Source organism: Penaeus vannamei, chromosome 3 (assembly GCF_042767895.1).
Source record: "Penaeus vannamei isolate JL-2024 chromosome 3, ASM4276789v1, whole genome shotgun sequence".
Lineage (NCBI taxonomy): Eukaryota > Metazoa > Arthropoda > Malacostraca > Decapoda > Penaeidae > Penaeus > Penaeus vannamei.
In genome coordinates, this window is record NC_091551.1 from 3,410,808 (window position 1) to 3,425,807 (window position 15,000).

Here is a 15,000-nt window from a genome sequence, read left to right on the forward strand (position 1 = left end):
TTTATTTGAGTCTTTTTGTGTAGTTAATTCTTATTGTGTAAAAGCAAATGGATGTCATATTGTTTATATGTGATGCATATATAGATTTTTTGGATAATTCAAAACCAATTTGACTTCACTGTCTATCTGTAGAAGGAGGCTGGACCCTCTGACGTATCATCCCTTGGTGCTGAAATGGTAAAGATGAAGGAAGAACATGCCGCAGAAGTAGCCCGCCTTGAGAACCAGCTGGCGGCACGGGATAACGAAGCCCTGGTGAGATCTCTTGCTATTATGGCAGCAGAATACATTAATTTGATGTTGAAAAAGGAAGCACTAACCAGCTGTTCTTCACAATATGTGTTTTTATGCACTTTTTAAGTGATGTATGTAATACTTACTACACTTGAATTATGTATTGTGGTGTGAAAAGAAACTTTGTTTTGCTTATTTATTTACCTTTTTTTTATATATTATCAATTTGACAAATGTCATCTTGTTTGGAATCACGAGTAATGTGATTGTGCAAGGGAAGATAGTTTGTTGTATGCTTGATTTTTCAATTGTAAACTCAGTGAGTTTATTAGGGGAAGAAGTTTGAAATTAACCCAGTGCCGACGAGTAAAAATGTTTGGCAAGTGGACGTAAGAATGGGATTGTTGGCGCACATCGGCAGTTTCCCCTGTTTGCGCCCGGCTCGATTGATAGTTTGTGAGCGACATTTAGCACCTAAAAGCTTATATTTTGCTATAATTTATAATAACCTTAAAATTTTGATGGTTTACCTTCATTATAGGTGCCATTGCCTAAAATCTTTACCATATAAATGAAGCCGCTACTATTGGAGAAAAATAAACTCCATCCAACAAGCCAGTGGCGCTGGAATGGGCATGATACGATGCCATCCGTGTCTCGGTCCACAACAGCCATGGCATGTATGTACATGCCTCCCGTTGGCTATGGGTTAAGTCATCATAACTTGATAGGCATATAAAGACCAAATTATTACTTAGAGTTACTGAGTATTAGCTATGTTGATGATATGTAACAGACCTTGCTTTGGATATACTTCAACATTTAGACAGATCAAAAGATATATATTACATAGAATTTTCTGTGTTCGTTTTGAAAATTTGTCATGGTAGATTAGGTGATGAATAGTAGTGTTAGTGCATTTAGCCTGTGAAAAGGCTACTATTCAGAATCTTACAAAGTAGAGTGTGTCTTTCTATTAGTGTGTTGTTGTAGAAGAATGTTCTTTATGGAAGGATTAGCATGATTTGATACCCTTTAAAAGTGTAATGTTTTATTTGTGTAAAGAACATTGAAGATTTTCTTTTTTTAGTTGTTTTTAGTTTTTAGTTTTAAAATCATGCATCATGCTGGTATTCTCTCTTGTTATAATGTCTTAGCAAGCTACTAAGTAGATGTAGAAAAAATGGGCCAATGAGCACCTATAGGAACTTAATTTTTGACCAGAAATGCATTTGTCTCTTGCAGCCAATTTACTAACCCTAAAACTAACAGATGGCAAGCTATGGGTGAAGGTGTTGGAAAAACTGCTTTTTGTAGTATAGTTACATTGGTTCTAAAGGTTCTTATCCTACATGATTGTACTAATATCTGTCAACCACGTTTGGAGCCACTGAATGAAATCTGCTACAGTGATTTATTATAATTGAATTATAAAGATGTTGGAAATATATTAGAATTGAGAAGTCAGAGAATTGTCAGACCATGTCTGACATTTTATCCCTTCCTAGAAAAGCCAACTGTAACAGGAGAGAAAGATAGAGTTAATTTGTAAATGTGAGAGAGAGAAGAAATAAGAAAGGAGAAGCTTGTAAGAACCAACATGCTGGCATGGTTGCAACCATACTTTAGATACTCAAAAAATAACAGTTTAGCTTTATACTTGCCTAACTCCCTTTCCACATTTGTGATAAATGGGCTTGCTCTGTATGATGCATGTTGCAACTGTATTAAAGCATATTGAAATGCCCTAGGCAAATAATAGAATAACTGTCGTTTGTCTAGAGGACCTCACGGTCTTTGATTATTGGCTATTACCTAATTTCATGAGGTTGTTGCAAACTAATTGAATGATCTTTCATATGAATTAATGAAGGATGCTATTTTATGCCTAATATCATTAGATTAAGACACTCATGAAGAAAAAGGTCTAAGTGGCAACCAAATTTAGAATTTATTCTTTTTTTTTCTTTTCTTTTCTTTTCTTTTCTTTTTTCATATAATCATTAATTGAAAGATAAAACATAGTTCTAGATCTTGTTTCTATACAAATTGTAGTTGTTTGATAAAAAGATAATATAAATTGTATTTAATAGATTATATAATCAACATTTTCACTTCCAACATGTTATGAAGTCAAAAGTACCATATTTTACAATAGCTCCTTTCAGCATATCCATGATCATTGTTTACCCTTGACTTATTTTTTTAAGAACTTTGTTCGACTGCAGGCTTCTCCTCCATAAGTTTATATATGGATATGTATTTTGAATTATGGATCAATGAGCCTCATGTAATACCAGCCTTTATGCATGCTTCTGGGAGCCAGATGGCCTTAGATGACGAGGTGGATCAGCTTCGCGCTCAGATTGACCGCGATCTAAGCATTAGGTCTGACATCTCTCGCACATTGTGTTCTGAGCTTGAGAACATCAAGATTCAGGTCACACAGGTACTGAATTGCTTTGATGTTTAGCCATAGTACAGGTGCTTCATGTCTTCTGTTGTATTTGTTGTGGGGCCTCAACAGCTCCAGTGTGGGTATTGTGGGTATGGTGTGATGGTTTAAGGCATGCTTGTGGTGGCTGGGTTGTAGTTTTCTGGTTCGGTTTTTGGGTATTCTTGTTGACACGTTGCTGCATTGCCTTTTATTTAGGCCTTGGCAATGAGCTTAACCCTTGTGATTTTGCTTTGCTGTTTTTTTCTTTTTCTTTCATTCTTTTTGTCTTTTTTTTTTTATTTGAGCACATGCTTTGCATTAGGGGAAAAAGTGAACCTTCTTCTCAGTATTAGATGCACACACACACACACACACATGCACATTCACACACATTTGCACATGCAATTGCACACTCACTCACTCACTCACTCACTCACTCACTCACTCACTCACTCACTCACTCACTCACTCTCTCACTCACTCACTCACTCACTCACTCACTCACTCACTCACTCTCTCTCTCTCTCTCTCTCTCTCTCTCTCTCTCTCTCTCTCTCTCTCACTCTCTCTCTCTCTCTCTCTCTCTCTCTCTCTCTCTCTCTCACTCTCTCTCTCTCTCTCTCTCACATTTATATATATACATATATATATACAGTATATGCATATACATTTACACATGCATATGTATATGCACATGTATATTATAAGCATATTCTATATCTGTGTAAGTAGTAAGCACCATTGTTCATAGATTAAAGAAAAATCAGTGAAAAACATCTATTAGACTCAGGTTTGGAAATTATGAATGAAGATTGAAAGGAAAAGATAGTTTGCTTAAATGCTGTTATTTTATACTTTATAGAAAAGAATGTTTACTTTTTGTATGCAGTATTGTTTTATTGTGTTTTGCTGTAGATTGTAGAATGTTGAGGTGATATTTTTGAGTTTGTCTTTTATATTTTTCATTCTTTTGGTAAATGAAATAGTGTATGGGTAAAGTTGTTTTTAGAACAATTTGCACACGTTATTTTGCATGTTATTGTCCTGCTTAGTGCCCATATTGCAGGTATTGTGTATTTACAATCTTGCGGGAGAGTTTCTTTCATTGGGATAATTGAGGAAAACATTCTTAATTTATTCTTTGTGCAAAAGAATGATACCAGCATTTATTTTGAAGATTGTTTTTATAGTCTGCGCATGTATAAAGTACCGAGATGCTCATGAATATTCATTATACAGGTAAATAACAGAATATTAGAAAAACCCATTATACACAAAATAGATTAATTGAAAAATGTGAAACTGTTGTGTCATCTTCCATTAAACCTATTTTGTGTTATTGTTTTTTACCGCAATATATAGTTTATAGGAATTTATGCATAGATAGTAAAACTTGTATGAATTTTTATCACCATTTTAAGTTGTAGTTCTTATTTGGTGTTGGAATATGCATGTCAGGTTGTGGGTGAAAGCTGTAGAATGGTATTGTACTATAAATTTTTAATGGGTAGCAGTATTTTGAACCTGTTGGTGTTGAGAGAATATCCATTTTTATGTTGCTTTGATTTTTTTCTTTCTTTCTTTTTTTCTTTCTTTTTCTTTTCCCTTTTCTTTGGCTCTCTGTCTTTGTTCTCTTGGGGCAAGGGGGAAAAAAAAGATACCATATGAACCGAAATGACAATTTAGAAATGTAACATAGTAAATGATTTCTTGTTGATTGGTGGGCCCTCTAACATTTGTAAGTTTTTAGTAGGAAAAAAAAAGGGGCAACATTTTCAAAATGTTATTGATTATGTTGACTTTAATTGTTCTCATCAGATTATGTTGTCTCTCTCAAACCAAAAATAATTCTCCTTTTTTTCATCTTCTGAAATATTTTTCCTAAAACTTTTTACATAATTGTGTGCATTGTCTGAGCAAAGGAAAAGGGAAAAAGAGCCAAGAAAAGGGTATGATACGGCTTTATGTCTGGATTGGGCTTGGGCAGTAACTAGACAATGCTATATGGTAATGTTTTCAATTTTCCTTTATATTCTTTACTGTAGATCTTGATTATATCACTGGTAGATTACAATAATTCTGCATGATTTATATTCATATTTATAGCTCATACATGTGGTTGTGTACTGTATTTGCATCTGCTGATTTAGTTTCGCTGTTATAGATGGACTAACCTTTTTCTTCTCGTAACCTTCCTTATCCTTGTGTTGGTGTCCCCCTGCTTGTCTTGCGTAGCTGGAAGATGCACATGTGAACCTCAACAAGATTATAGAACCAGGAATTGATGTAAACTCTCTCCCATTCCAGCGGCATCTACAGTCTCTGTACAGTGACAGGTTAGTGGGCTGTCATGGGCTTCCTGTTCCTATTCTGTCCTGATTTTTAAAAGTGCTTATAGTAGACATTAAAAGAATGATTGATTCAAGACTGTAAATTTTGTTGATGATAGTTATCACTGTTTCACCTTCCAGGGATTGGTACAAGAAAACTGTTGGTCTCCTTTCTCATGTGACACTACAGTTGCTGCACTACTACAGTGTGGCTGAGAATTACACACACAAGTCCCATGCTGCTCCTACTCATGATTCCATCCAGTACCAAGAGGTAATGCCGGGCAAGGTCTTGGATCTGTCTTTCCTGTCAGACTGCGTGCATGATGAGAACGATGCCAACCAGTATACTACATTCCCTGAGGATAGTGCTGTGTCAACTGGCCTCATTGGGAAGACAGTTGAAGCGGATCATGGTGAAGAGGCAGAACTGGGAAGCAATGCAGAGTCAATGCTTGATAGCACAGCAATGAGCGAAGGGATGCTGGATGACATGGACAAGGATGAGCAAGTCCGCCAAATCCTCACAAAGTCCTATCCGCAGCTAATGTCCATCCTGAAGGGGCGTTGGGATCGTGTCATGGTGGATCATCTGGAAAAAGAGGTCCAAGAACTGACCATCTCTCTTCAGGCATCAGCAGGGATGCTGAAGATTTTTATGCATTCAGTGACTGAGAATCAAGATCTCTCCTCGCACACCATCAGGGATGAAAGTAGGATTGACAATGCAAAGGAAAGCTCTCTTGAACTCACACAGCATCATATGGATGAGTCTCCTGATCGTTCAGGGCAGCCCGGATCAAGTAGACAGGGTGATGAAAGTGGTGATCAGCTATGTGGAGACACAGAGGAATCCTTACCAGATACAGAAAGAGCAAGGCAGCTCGCAAAGTCGCAACTAACTAGTCATTATAGTTCAAAGTATCCTGAGGACTTCTCTCAGAGTCTTACTCAGTTACTGTGCCATGATGATTCCTTCCTAAACTTGACCAAACTGAAACCCCAGGACCTGGGCGATGAAGACAAGCTGAAGCGGGCAATTGTGCAACTTTGCCGAAATGCAGAAGCTACAGATAACCTTCAACTGAAGCTCCATCATCTTGATGGCCTCTTGAAGGGGTGCGAACAGGAGAAAATTGTGTTGGAAGAAGAAATTGAGCATCTCAATCACTGTAACAAGAATCTTGCAATTGAACTCCAGGTATGAACCTCCCAATAAATAGAAAAAATGTTTTCTTGGATCTATACAAATCATGATTATTCTTCAGTACAAAGAAAGCAAAGGTATAGAGACCTTCCAAAATTAACCTGAAATAAGGAAGTAAAATATATTTATTATTGCTACCTAACATAATTTTTATTCATGATTAATCTGTTTAAAACAAAGACACTATTTACAGACTGCTAAAGATCAGCTTGAGGAGTTTGAATTAGTCCAACAAGGCAAAGGTGGAGCAGGTACAACCCAGTATGCAGCCAGAATGGAAGCTTCTAAAGATATTAAAGAGAGAGGTATTTTTTTTAAGTTATGTAAATCCATATGTATCATTGTTAATACAAATACAATTTTTTTTTACTGATTTCATGTATTGTTCTAATGATACTTAGGAAATTGTAAGATTCGGTGATAATTGTCAGTGTAGAATGAGAGGATTCAGTTGTGCAATTCAAAACTTCAAAAAATATTTTCAAAGAACATTTCAAAGCTGTTTGTAAATAAAAGGAAGCATTATATAAATAATAGTAATGATGGTCATGATGATCATGAATATGATCATAAAAAAAAAGATAATATGGATGATAATGATAATGATTTTTAAAAATTATAATGATAATGGTACCTATGACAATGATCATAATTGTAACAATGATAGTGATTATAATAATAATCATGAGAATGGTGATAATATTAATAACAATGATGATAATTATGCTATTGATTTAATGAATTATGAAAATAATAATCTAATGACACCCTTTCAAACATTTCAACATAGTCCGAGCACTCCTGTCTGCCAAGAACAAGTCCTTGATGAACCACACAGAATTGATATCTCGCATTGGGGACCTCGAGGGGATGCTTGAGGCCCTAGTGAGAGAGAGTGATGCAGTTACTGAGACACTAAAGGCCCAGGTGTCAGATCTGTCACAGCAGGTGGGTTAGGGGATAATTTTCTTCAATTTTGTGAGGATTCCATAAGGTGCCTGACTTTTTTTTTTGTGTAGGTGTATTAGTTGGTGGATTTTGAATTATTGTTTCTTTAGTTTGCTCTGTGTTAACCCACTTCATTTTGATGTGATTTGATTAAAATTTGGTAGATAGCTAAGAGCAGCAACCAGTTATATATTTTTTAAAGAATAGTGTCAAACTTAGAATAAGTGATGACTCCAGAGACATGGTGGTTCTAACTCCACTTTAGTTACAAAGTTTGTTTTGTCTCAGATATTAGTCATATCATAAGTATAACTGTAAAGTTCTGTTTCCAGTATCTTATAGTATATATGATTTACATATTTACATTGCTATATATATTTTCATACATATATTTTAGGGGGCTTACGATACAAATATAAGAAGTTTTGCGTGTAACAGATAAACAAAATTTAAAGCTGTTACAGTGCTCTTGGTCTTACACTTTAAATTAGCCTGAGTTCCTCAAACTTTTCATTGTGGCTACACTAGCTGGAAGTAGCAGACCGTCAGCTTCGATCCTCTCGCCAATTTCTGGAGGAACACGCCAGTGAACGTGACCAGGAGGTGGAGGATCTCATCCAAGCAAAGGAAAAATTACAAGTTCAGCTGCGAGAAAGGGATGCTGTCATCACACAGCACGCAAACCTAGAAAAGGAGGTATGGAATGTATCTTTTATCATTAAGAGAAAATCTTTACACACACAGTACACTGAAGTTGAATTTCTGCTGTTCCATTTCCATTTCTGAATAAGCCTTATATCACTTCACACTGTTGTAGAGCAGGTTTTGAAATTAAGAGTGCTGAGATTAGATTTGACTCTAATGACTAAAGAAATTTGTGAAATATGGTATCATCAAAAATATCTCGGCAGGATTGATGTAGAACTTGATTAATGTAAAAAAGAATAGTTACCATACACACATCTTATTCTTTTATTCTTTCTATCACTAAAAGCTGGGTAGGACACATGCATTCCGAAGGAATTACTGATATTGCATCCTTCTCTCTAACTGACTGCCAGTGCTTAAAATGCATATGTGGAGTCACATTCATGAAATATGCTTTGTGATATGTTGCTGTCTTTTTTTGTTCTCTTTTATTACATGCCATTAATTTCTAGCTTCAGGATTTGCATGGTTTGGTAATTTTTATTTTCTTAGTAAATGCTTGCTGTAGCATGTTTTTTTTCTAACTGCCTGCTATTATGTGTCTCCTATTCAACCCATACTTTTAGAAGAGCAGAAGCATGGCCTAAATGAAAAGACCGGTTAATGACTTTTATACAGATTAATTCATTATGTACAGGGAGTTTATGCGTTTGGATTACATTTGCATGTATGCATATTTATTATATAGTGTGTGTTATGTTTGTATGTATGTATGCACTGCATACATACATATTTGAAAATTCATATGCATGTTTGTATGTCTGTGGGTGTTTAGTTTGCATACATATGTGCTGTATATGTGCAAGCACATGCATCTGTATGTGAGGAGTAACACCAAGCTGCTACAAAGATATATGCTGAAACTCATCAATCCTTATACCATTCACAAAGTATTAACCTCCTTTATAGTTTCCTTTTTTGTGACTTGGTGTATACATTTTAAAAATCCTTTGCTTGTTTCAACTTTCATCTTTCTGACTAACCTTTGTAGCATGTTTATTACAAGATAAGATTTTAACATCTTTCTCTTACATGAACAATTACATAGACATAATATGTTGATGTGAATTTGCATGTTTCCATACTTGATGTAATGTGTAACTAATATATTTGGAAATACTGTTATGGTTGATAAGTTGTTTTGATTGTACATGTGATTGTAGTGCATTTGTACATGCTGCGGAGAAAATGCAGATTAGAATAAATATGACTTATGGTTGACTGTTACCTGATTACTTTCATATTAATTGTTAACTGAGTTTTGGGTTGAAGGTTAGGTAAGTCCTTTATGATAGATGGATGCTGGTAAATACTGTTTAGTGTAACAAATGCATGATTAAATTATGACCTCTGCAAAGAGTAACATATTGTTTGTTTTGTTGTGTGTGCTGTACATTTTGATGCTTGTCTGTGCACATTAGTCTTATAAGTTTTTAATGTAGTGTATGATTAATTGCGCATGTCCATGCATGACAAATGATTAAGTATGATTCACTTAAAAAAATCCTTTGTGTTCAGATTTATATTCACCTGAATATTGCGATGATTTGTGAATTAAGATAAAATAAGTTAGTAGATGCTGATGAGCATACAGTAGCACCTAATCCACAAGATAAGGAATGCAACAAATGTCATATTGTGTCGTAGGTGGAGAATTTAGAACGAGATTTACGAGAAAAATCACAGGAACTTCAGGATGCTCTTGCCCTAAAAGAGGAATTGCTAGCCGAGAACAAGACTGCCGTGGATAAGGTAAACGTTGTTGTGTTACTTCGTTGCACCCGAACTGTGAGAGGTTAAAGCCCCTTTTTTTTTCCTTCTTTTTTTCTTTTTTTTTTTCTTTTTTTCTTTTTTTTATATATCTGATTTCCTGCATTTACAAAAAAAAAAGTTATTGTTTTGGTGTTTGCGATTTGCACACTTTTTGGTTTAGTCATGCATGAATGTGTTTTACATTGCTTTATTTCCTTGTGTTATCTGTACCCATATACAAACATCAAATATTATTTCATCAGCAGCATCCTTCTGTACAGTACCACACCTAATACACATTTTATTTTGATTTTATTTTTGTTATTCATTATGTCACTTGTATGATGATTTTGATTTAAAGGTTGATTTTTTTTGTTCTCCCTAATGCTCTTTAGAGCTGATTTGTAATATAAACGCATTAAATGAAATAATTTAGAAGAGTGTTTCATCTAATACTTTGACATATAAAAGAAAGCGAAAGGAAGAGAGAGAGGGAGAGGATAAAAGAGAGTGAGGAGGAATAGAGACAGGGAAAGGAAGAGTGTGTTGGGAAACGAGAGGGAAGGGAAGAAAGCAAGTGAAAGGGAGAGATCCTGACCTTGATTGTTAATGCACGGGGCGCTGGTTAGTGCATATTCTGCACATACGGAGTGAAAGGAAGAGAAAGTGCGAGAAATAAAGAGGAATGGAAAAGAATACATAAAATGTGAGAGAGAAGTAGAGTGAATGAGTAAGAGTGAGAAAGAAATAGAGAGAGAAAGAAAGAAAAAAATAAAATAAAGAGAAATAGAAAAAGTGATTGTGTGGAAAAATTATTAATAAGAGGATGAGGGAGAGGGAGATCGAGATACAGATACAGATTCAGAGACACTAAGATAGGGGGAGAAGGTAGACACTAGAGAATAGAATAATAGAGGAAAGGAGGGAAGGGGGGTTAAATGGAAAGAGAGAATGAAAGAAAAGAAAAGAGAGAAAAAACAGAAGACAGAGAGATAATGGATGAATGAGAATAAATAAAAGTTAACACCTCATAATTGCTTTCTGGGTTGTCACTAACCAATCCTCTCACATTAGATCTGGGACCTTCGAGATATCATACAGTCCCTGGAATCCCAGCTGGATGCCAAATGCGTGCAAGAGCTGGAGGTAAACACCCAGGTTGAGTCCCTAAAATCAACCCTTGCGCAGGCACAGCGTCACTCCTTGGATCTCACTCAGCAGGTAGACTTAGATCGAGCAGATGCATCTTTTTTTGTTTTGTTTTGTAATTGGTCTGTAAAGACAAAGTATAAAATTTACATGATTAAATTGATTGCATGAGCATGGTAGTTTCCAGTCAAATTACTTTTTAACTTGTTAATCGATAACAAAGACTTCAAAGTGTATATCTCACTGACGTATTACTAGCAGTAATATAAAACAGTTTAGGGTTAATAACATGGTATTTTAATCAGAATAAATGAAACATGTAGTTGCCAGACTAAATTAAGCATAATTTATTTTTGTAACTCATGCATGATACTAGGTCTACAATGATATTGATAATTTAGTTTGTGATAGGTGTTATTACCTAACCGCAACCTCTCAAAATGAAATTAAACCCAGCTTGAAGAGGTGCAGTGTACAAGAGGTGAGGAAAGTACTGGGTATGGAGAGCATGTGTCCACGCGCCTCTCTCGCATCGGTGCCCCAGAGGAAGAAGAGAATGAGGCCCAGCATGCGAGCTCCTCCTTGTTCCAAGAGCTGACTCAGGAGGGTGGGCTGGCCACTCAGAATGCCAATGGACAAACTTTGGTAATGGACTGTGGATGTTTGCCCTCTGTTTTGAATTTTTTTTTTAAATGTGGTTTTGGGCTGTTCTCGTTCTGTGTCTGTCTGTCTGTCTGTCTGTCCTTATCTCTCTCTGTCTCTCTGTCTACTTATCTCTGTCTCTCTGTCTACTTATCTCTGTCTCTCTGTCTACTTATCTCTGTCTCTCTGTCTACTTATCTCTGTCTCTCTCTCTACTTATCTCTGTCTCTCTCTCTCTCTCTCTCTCTGTCTCTCTGTCTCTCTCTCTCTCTGTCTCTCTCTCTGTCTCTCTCTCTGTCTCTCTCTCTGTCTCTCTCTCTCTCTCTCTCTCTCTCTCTCTCTCTCTTTCTCTCTCTCTCTCTCTCTCTCTCTCTCTCTCTCTCTCTCTCTCTCTCTCTCTCTCTCTCTCTCTCTCTCTCTCTCTCTCTCTCTCTCTCTCTCTCTTTTTCTTCCTTCCCCACCCCACGAGTATCTCTTCCATTTTTCTTTCATTTCAAAACATTGATATGAGAGGTTTGTATAAACCCCATGTCTGTTGCCAGTTGGAAACTTGTTTATTAGAAATTAGTACATTTTATTTTTTTGGAACCATTTAAAACTAGTGATCTTTGTTAAGAAATGTGTCATGCTTAACTTTTAAAAACATCATTGTTATGCTTTAGAGGCAAACATTAAGTATTGCCATTATGCACTCTTGGGAGTTTTGATTTTGAATTAGGAAAGTGTTATCTCTGTTTGCACTGTCATATTGATTACCTTGTAGAAATGGAAGTAAATCCATAATATTTTATTTTAGCTGTAACAGAATAAAATTCACAAGTGAATCTGATAAGTATAAAGCTGCATTTTTTCATACTAAGTACTTCTATTGTACATGGAAGTTCATAAGAGAATTGAAATTGAAGTTCAAGTGAATAACATCTCTAAAGAAAAAATTACTTGAGCCATGAGGATTTTTTAAACTACTGTATACTATCAAATTTGAATTATAAATACATTCTGGTTTATTATTATTATGATTATTTTAAACAGCTTCAGGTGATTGAAGACAGGTTGGATAGAACCACAAGAGGACTTGAGGCTCTGCAGCTATCCATCTCCTCAGCCTCTCAGTCCGAGGAAGATTTGTCTGTCAAGTAAGTGCCTTTTTTTTTTCTTTCTTTCTTTCTTTCTCTCTATCAGTATGCAAAATTTTGATTATGTTCAGGATATTTGAGAGTTGGTATTGATTTTGAGAAAGGGGCTTACATGTGATATGATGGGGGAAAAAAGGTATGAATGGCAGTGAGTACTTTCAGAAAGTAAATTCACATGTGTAATATTTTGGCATGTTGGTGCTCTTCCCTTTATTGCATTGAAGCTATAGAATACTGGAATATAGATTATGCAGTTTGCCTTGTGAAATTGACCATTTTGTTTCATGCCTCCTTTCAACATTAGCTACAATGAACTTAGAGCTCTTTGATTTTACTGAACATTGCTAATGGTTTCACAGAGATCACCTGGAAATCCCATCTTTACGTGAACTGGAGAGCAGCCGAGCCTTGTCTCCATCCACTCTGGACAGACGATTAGAAGATAAGTTGATGATGCTGGAGCGCACCACAGAAGCAGCAGTGAAGCGCACACGGGACCTGGAGATGACTGTCAAAAATCTGAGGCTGGATCTAGATGTACGTGGTTTTGTTGAGAATCATAAATCTTAAGAATTAGTGGCCATGATTGGAGTAAGTTTTAGCATAATTGTGTCATCCAACATCTGTGTATTACAAACACGAGAGTAAAACATGGTCACCCACTGCCTTTCAGGAGGCAATAATAGAGCGAGATGCCCTCCAAGAGCGGTCGAGTGAGCAGCTTGTTCAAATCTCAAGCCTGGAAGCACGGCTGGATGAGCTCAGGAGGTCAGACCATCCCATGGCTGCTGAGATGAGACAGCGATTTACTCTGGTTCAAGAGGACTTGGAGAAGAAGAGGAATGAATTAGCAATAAAAGGGAGAGAGGTAATGCCTTTTTGCTTTTTTAAATAGTTTTTTTCTTCGTATTTTGTCCCCCCATTTTTTTTTCTTTTTTCAAAGGTAGTTGTTGAATATATTAAGAAATTTGTTTAGATATCAGTACTGTAATAAAAAATAAATCTGCCTCAAGCAATACCTTTTGTGTAAATCACTTATGACTAATTTTACAACTATTTTAATGCTGGTTTAGTATTAAATCTTTCAAGTGATATGTATCATCACAAAATTATGAAAAGATGTTGGAAGTCAAAATTACATTTTTTTTTTTTTTTTTTTTTTAAGTTAATCAAAATTTGTTTCACTAAGCTTTGTAGATTTAGTGTTATTTTCCTGTCTTTCCTGATAGTTAAACTTCTGAAGTTACCCAGAAAAGGGATTCAAATCATTATCTTCATGTCATACTGGTTGTCCAAACTTTCAGGTTGAGGAGCTACGATTCAACTTGAACGACCTCCGAGGAAAATTGTTGTCCCGTGAAGACGAGCTGCAACGACTGCTGTCTGTTTCACAGCCTCACAGTCTGCCCCAGTCATCAGCTGAACAGCTCCTGGCCAAACACCAGCAACTGGAGGATGAGCTTAAAGCAAAATCTGATGTGATTGAAAAATTAAAGGTAAGTGGATACAAATACAAGAACTCTGGTCTTATCTCTAAGAGTTTTTGAGATAGTTAAAGTTCAGAACAATCTCTAGATTTGTTTTAAGAGATACAGGATTTAGTTCTTGATATATTCCATCTAGTGCCATGTGATATTATTCTTTTGTCATGCTATGCATTCAGCTGTCGTCCCACCCCATTCCTGGAAAGCACTCTTCGCCATGTTCCATTTTCTTCCATTGCATGTCATTAGTTGCCATCCTTTCCTAGATAAATAATCATAGGTCATTTAGCCAAGTTGAAAAATATATATATATATTATTCAATTTGCAGAATGAATTGTCTGATGCAGCCAAAGGAAGTGGAATGCCTTCTGTGCTTTCGTATCGTCTTTTTGATGACAAAAATGCTGAAATTGACAACTTGGTTCATCGTCTGGAGGATGTGAAGGCCAGAGTTAAAGAAGTGGCTTTACAACTGTTGCAAAATGGAAGTGTAGAGGAAGCAGTGAACATGGTAAGTATATGATAGCCCTTTAAAGTATCTTTGAAATATTGTGCTGTAATGTCTGAAATCATAGATTCTCTTATTTGATCATTTGCCAACTGCTTGCTGCCACCTCATGCAACATGATTATATATTCCTGTATGGCACATTACTTTGAATATACATTTGGGAGATGATGTACATTGGTGTTTCTAAATTCACCACTCTAGTGTGTCTTTTCTTTTTTTCTTGTCATGAACATGATATAGTGCACTGGATAGTGAAACAAACTATTAGTTATTTGTCTTCCTCTTTGGTTTATAGCTGATTCTCTTATGATGATCAGCATAGATCTAAATGGAAAGTTTTTCATTTACAGCTAAAAAGAATTGCCTCTGATGGGAAGTTCCATGAGACTCTGGATAGTACCTACAACACACACAGCCTGGAAGTGTTGAGGAGAGATCCAGTTGAGGTTTCTCCAAACTTGA

General features: G+C 36.0%; 1 protein-coding gene across 9 annotated transcripts in view; it reads left to right on the plus strand.

Moving 5' to 3' along the window:
* Nucleotides 1-15,000, plus strand: part of LOC113812952 (A-kinase anchor protein 9) — a 56,735-nt gene that overhangs the window by 27,536 nt on the left and 14,199 nt on the right. For 4 of the 9 annotated variants that reach the window (XM_070140094.1, XM_070140137.1, XM_070140111.1 and 1 more), the window contains exons 16-31: nucleotides 133-255; nucleotides 2,561-2,683; nucleotides 4,907-5,007; nucleotides 5,143-6,202; nucleotides 6,402-6,513; nucleotides 6,999-7,156; nucleotides 7,685-7,852; nucleotides 9,512-9,616; nucleotides 10,691-10,837; nucleotides 11,222-11,410; nucleotides 12,440-12,543; nucleotides 12,903-13,080; nucleotides 13,217-13,411; nucleotides 13,848-14,039; nucleotides 14,357-14,539; nucleotides 14,889-15,000. The exon at nucleotides 14,889-15,000 is cut by the window's right edge and continues 11 nt beyond it. In XM_070140094.1, the coding sequence (XP_069996195.1) occupies nucleotides 133-255; nucleotides 2,561-2,683; nucleotides 4,907-5,007; nucleotides 5,143-6,202; nucleotides 6,402-6,513; nucleotides 6,999-7,156; nucleotides 7,685-7,852; nucleotides 9,512-9,616; nucleotides 10,691-10,837; nucleotides 11,222-11,410; nucleotides 12,440-12,543; nucleotides 12,903-13,080; nucleotides 13,217-13,411; nucleotides 13,848-14,039; nucleotides 14,357-14,539; nucleotides 14,889-15,000 (3,250 nt within the window). The remainder of the gene's footprint in view (nucleotides 1-132; nucleotides 256-2,560; nucleotides 2,684-4,906; nucleotides 5,008-5,142; nucleotides 6,203-6,401; nucleotides 6,514-6,998; nucleotides 7,157-7,684; nucleotides 7,853-9,511; nucleotides 9,617-10,690; nucleotides 10,838-11,221; nucleotides 11,411-12,439; nucleotides 12,544-12,902; nucleotides 13,081-13,216; nucleotides 13,412-13,847; nucleotides 14,040-14,356; nucleotides 14,540-14,888) is intronic. The other 5 variants (XM_070140102.1, XM_070140141.1, XM_070140119.1 and 2 more) reach the window with 5 other exon arrangements.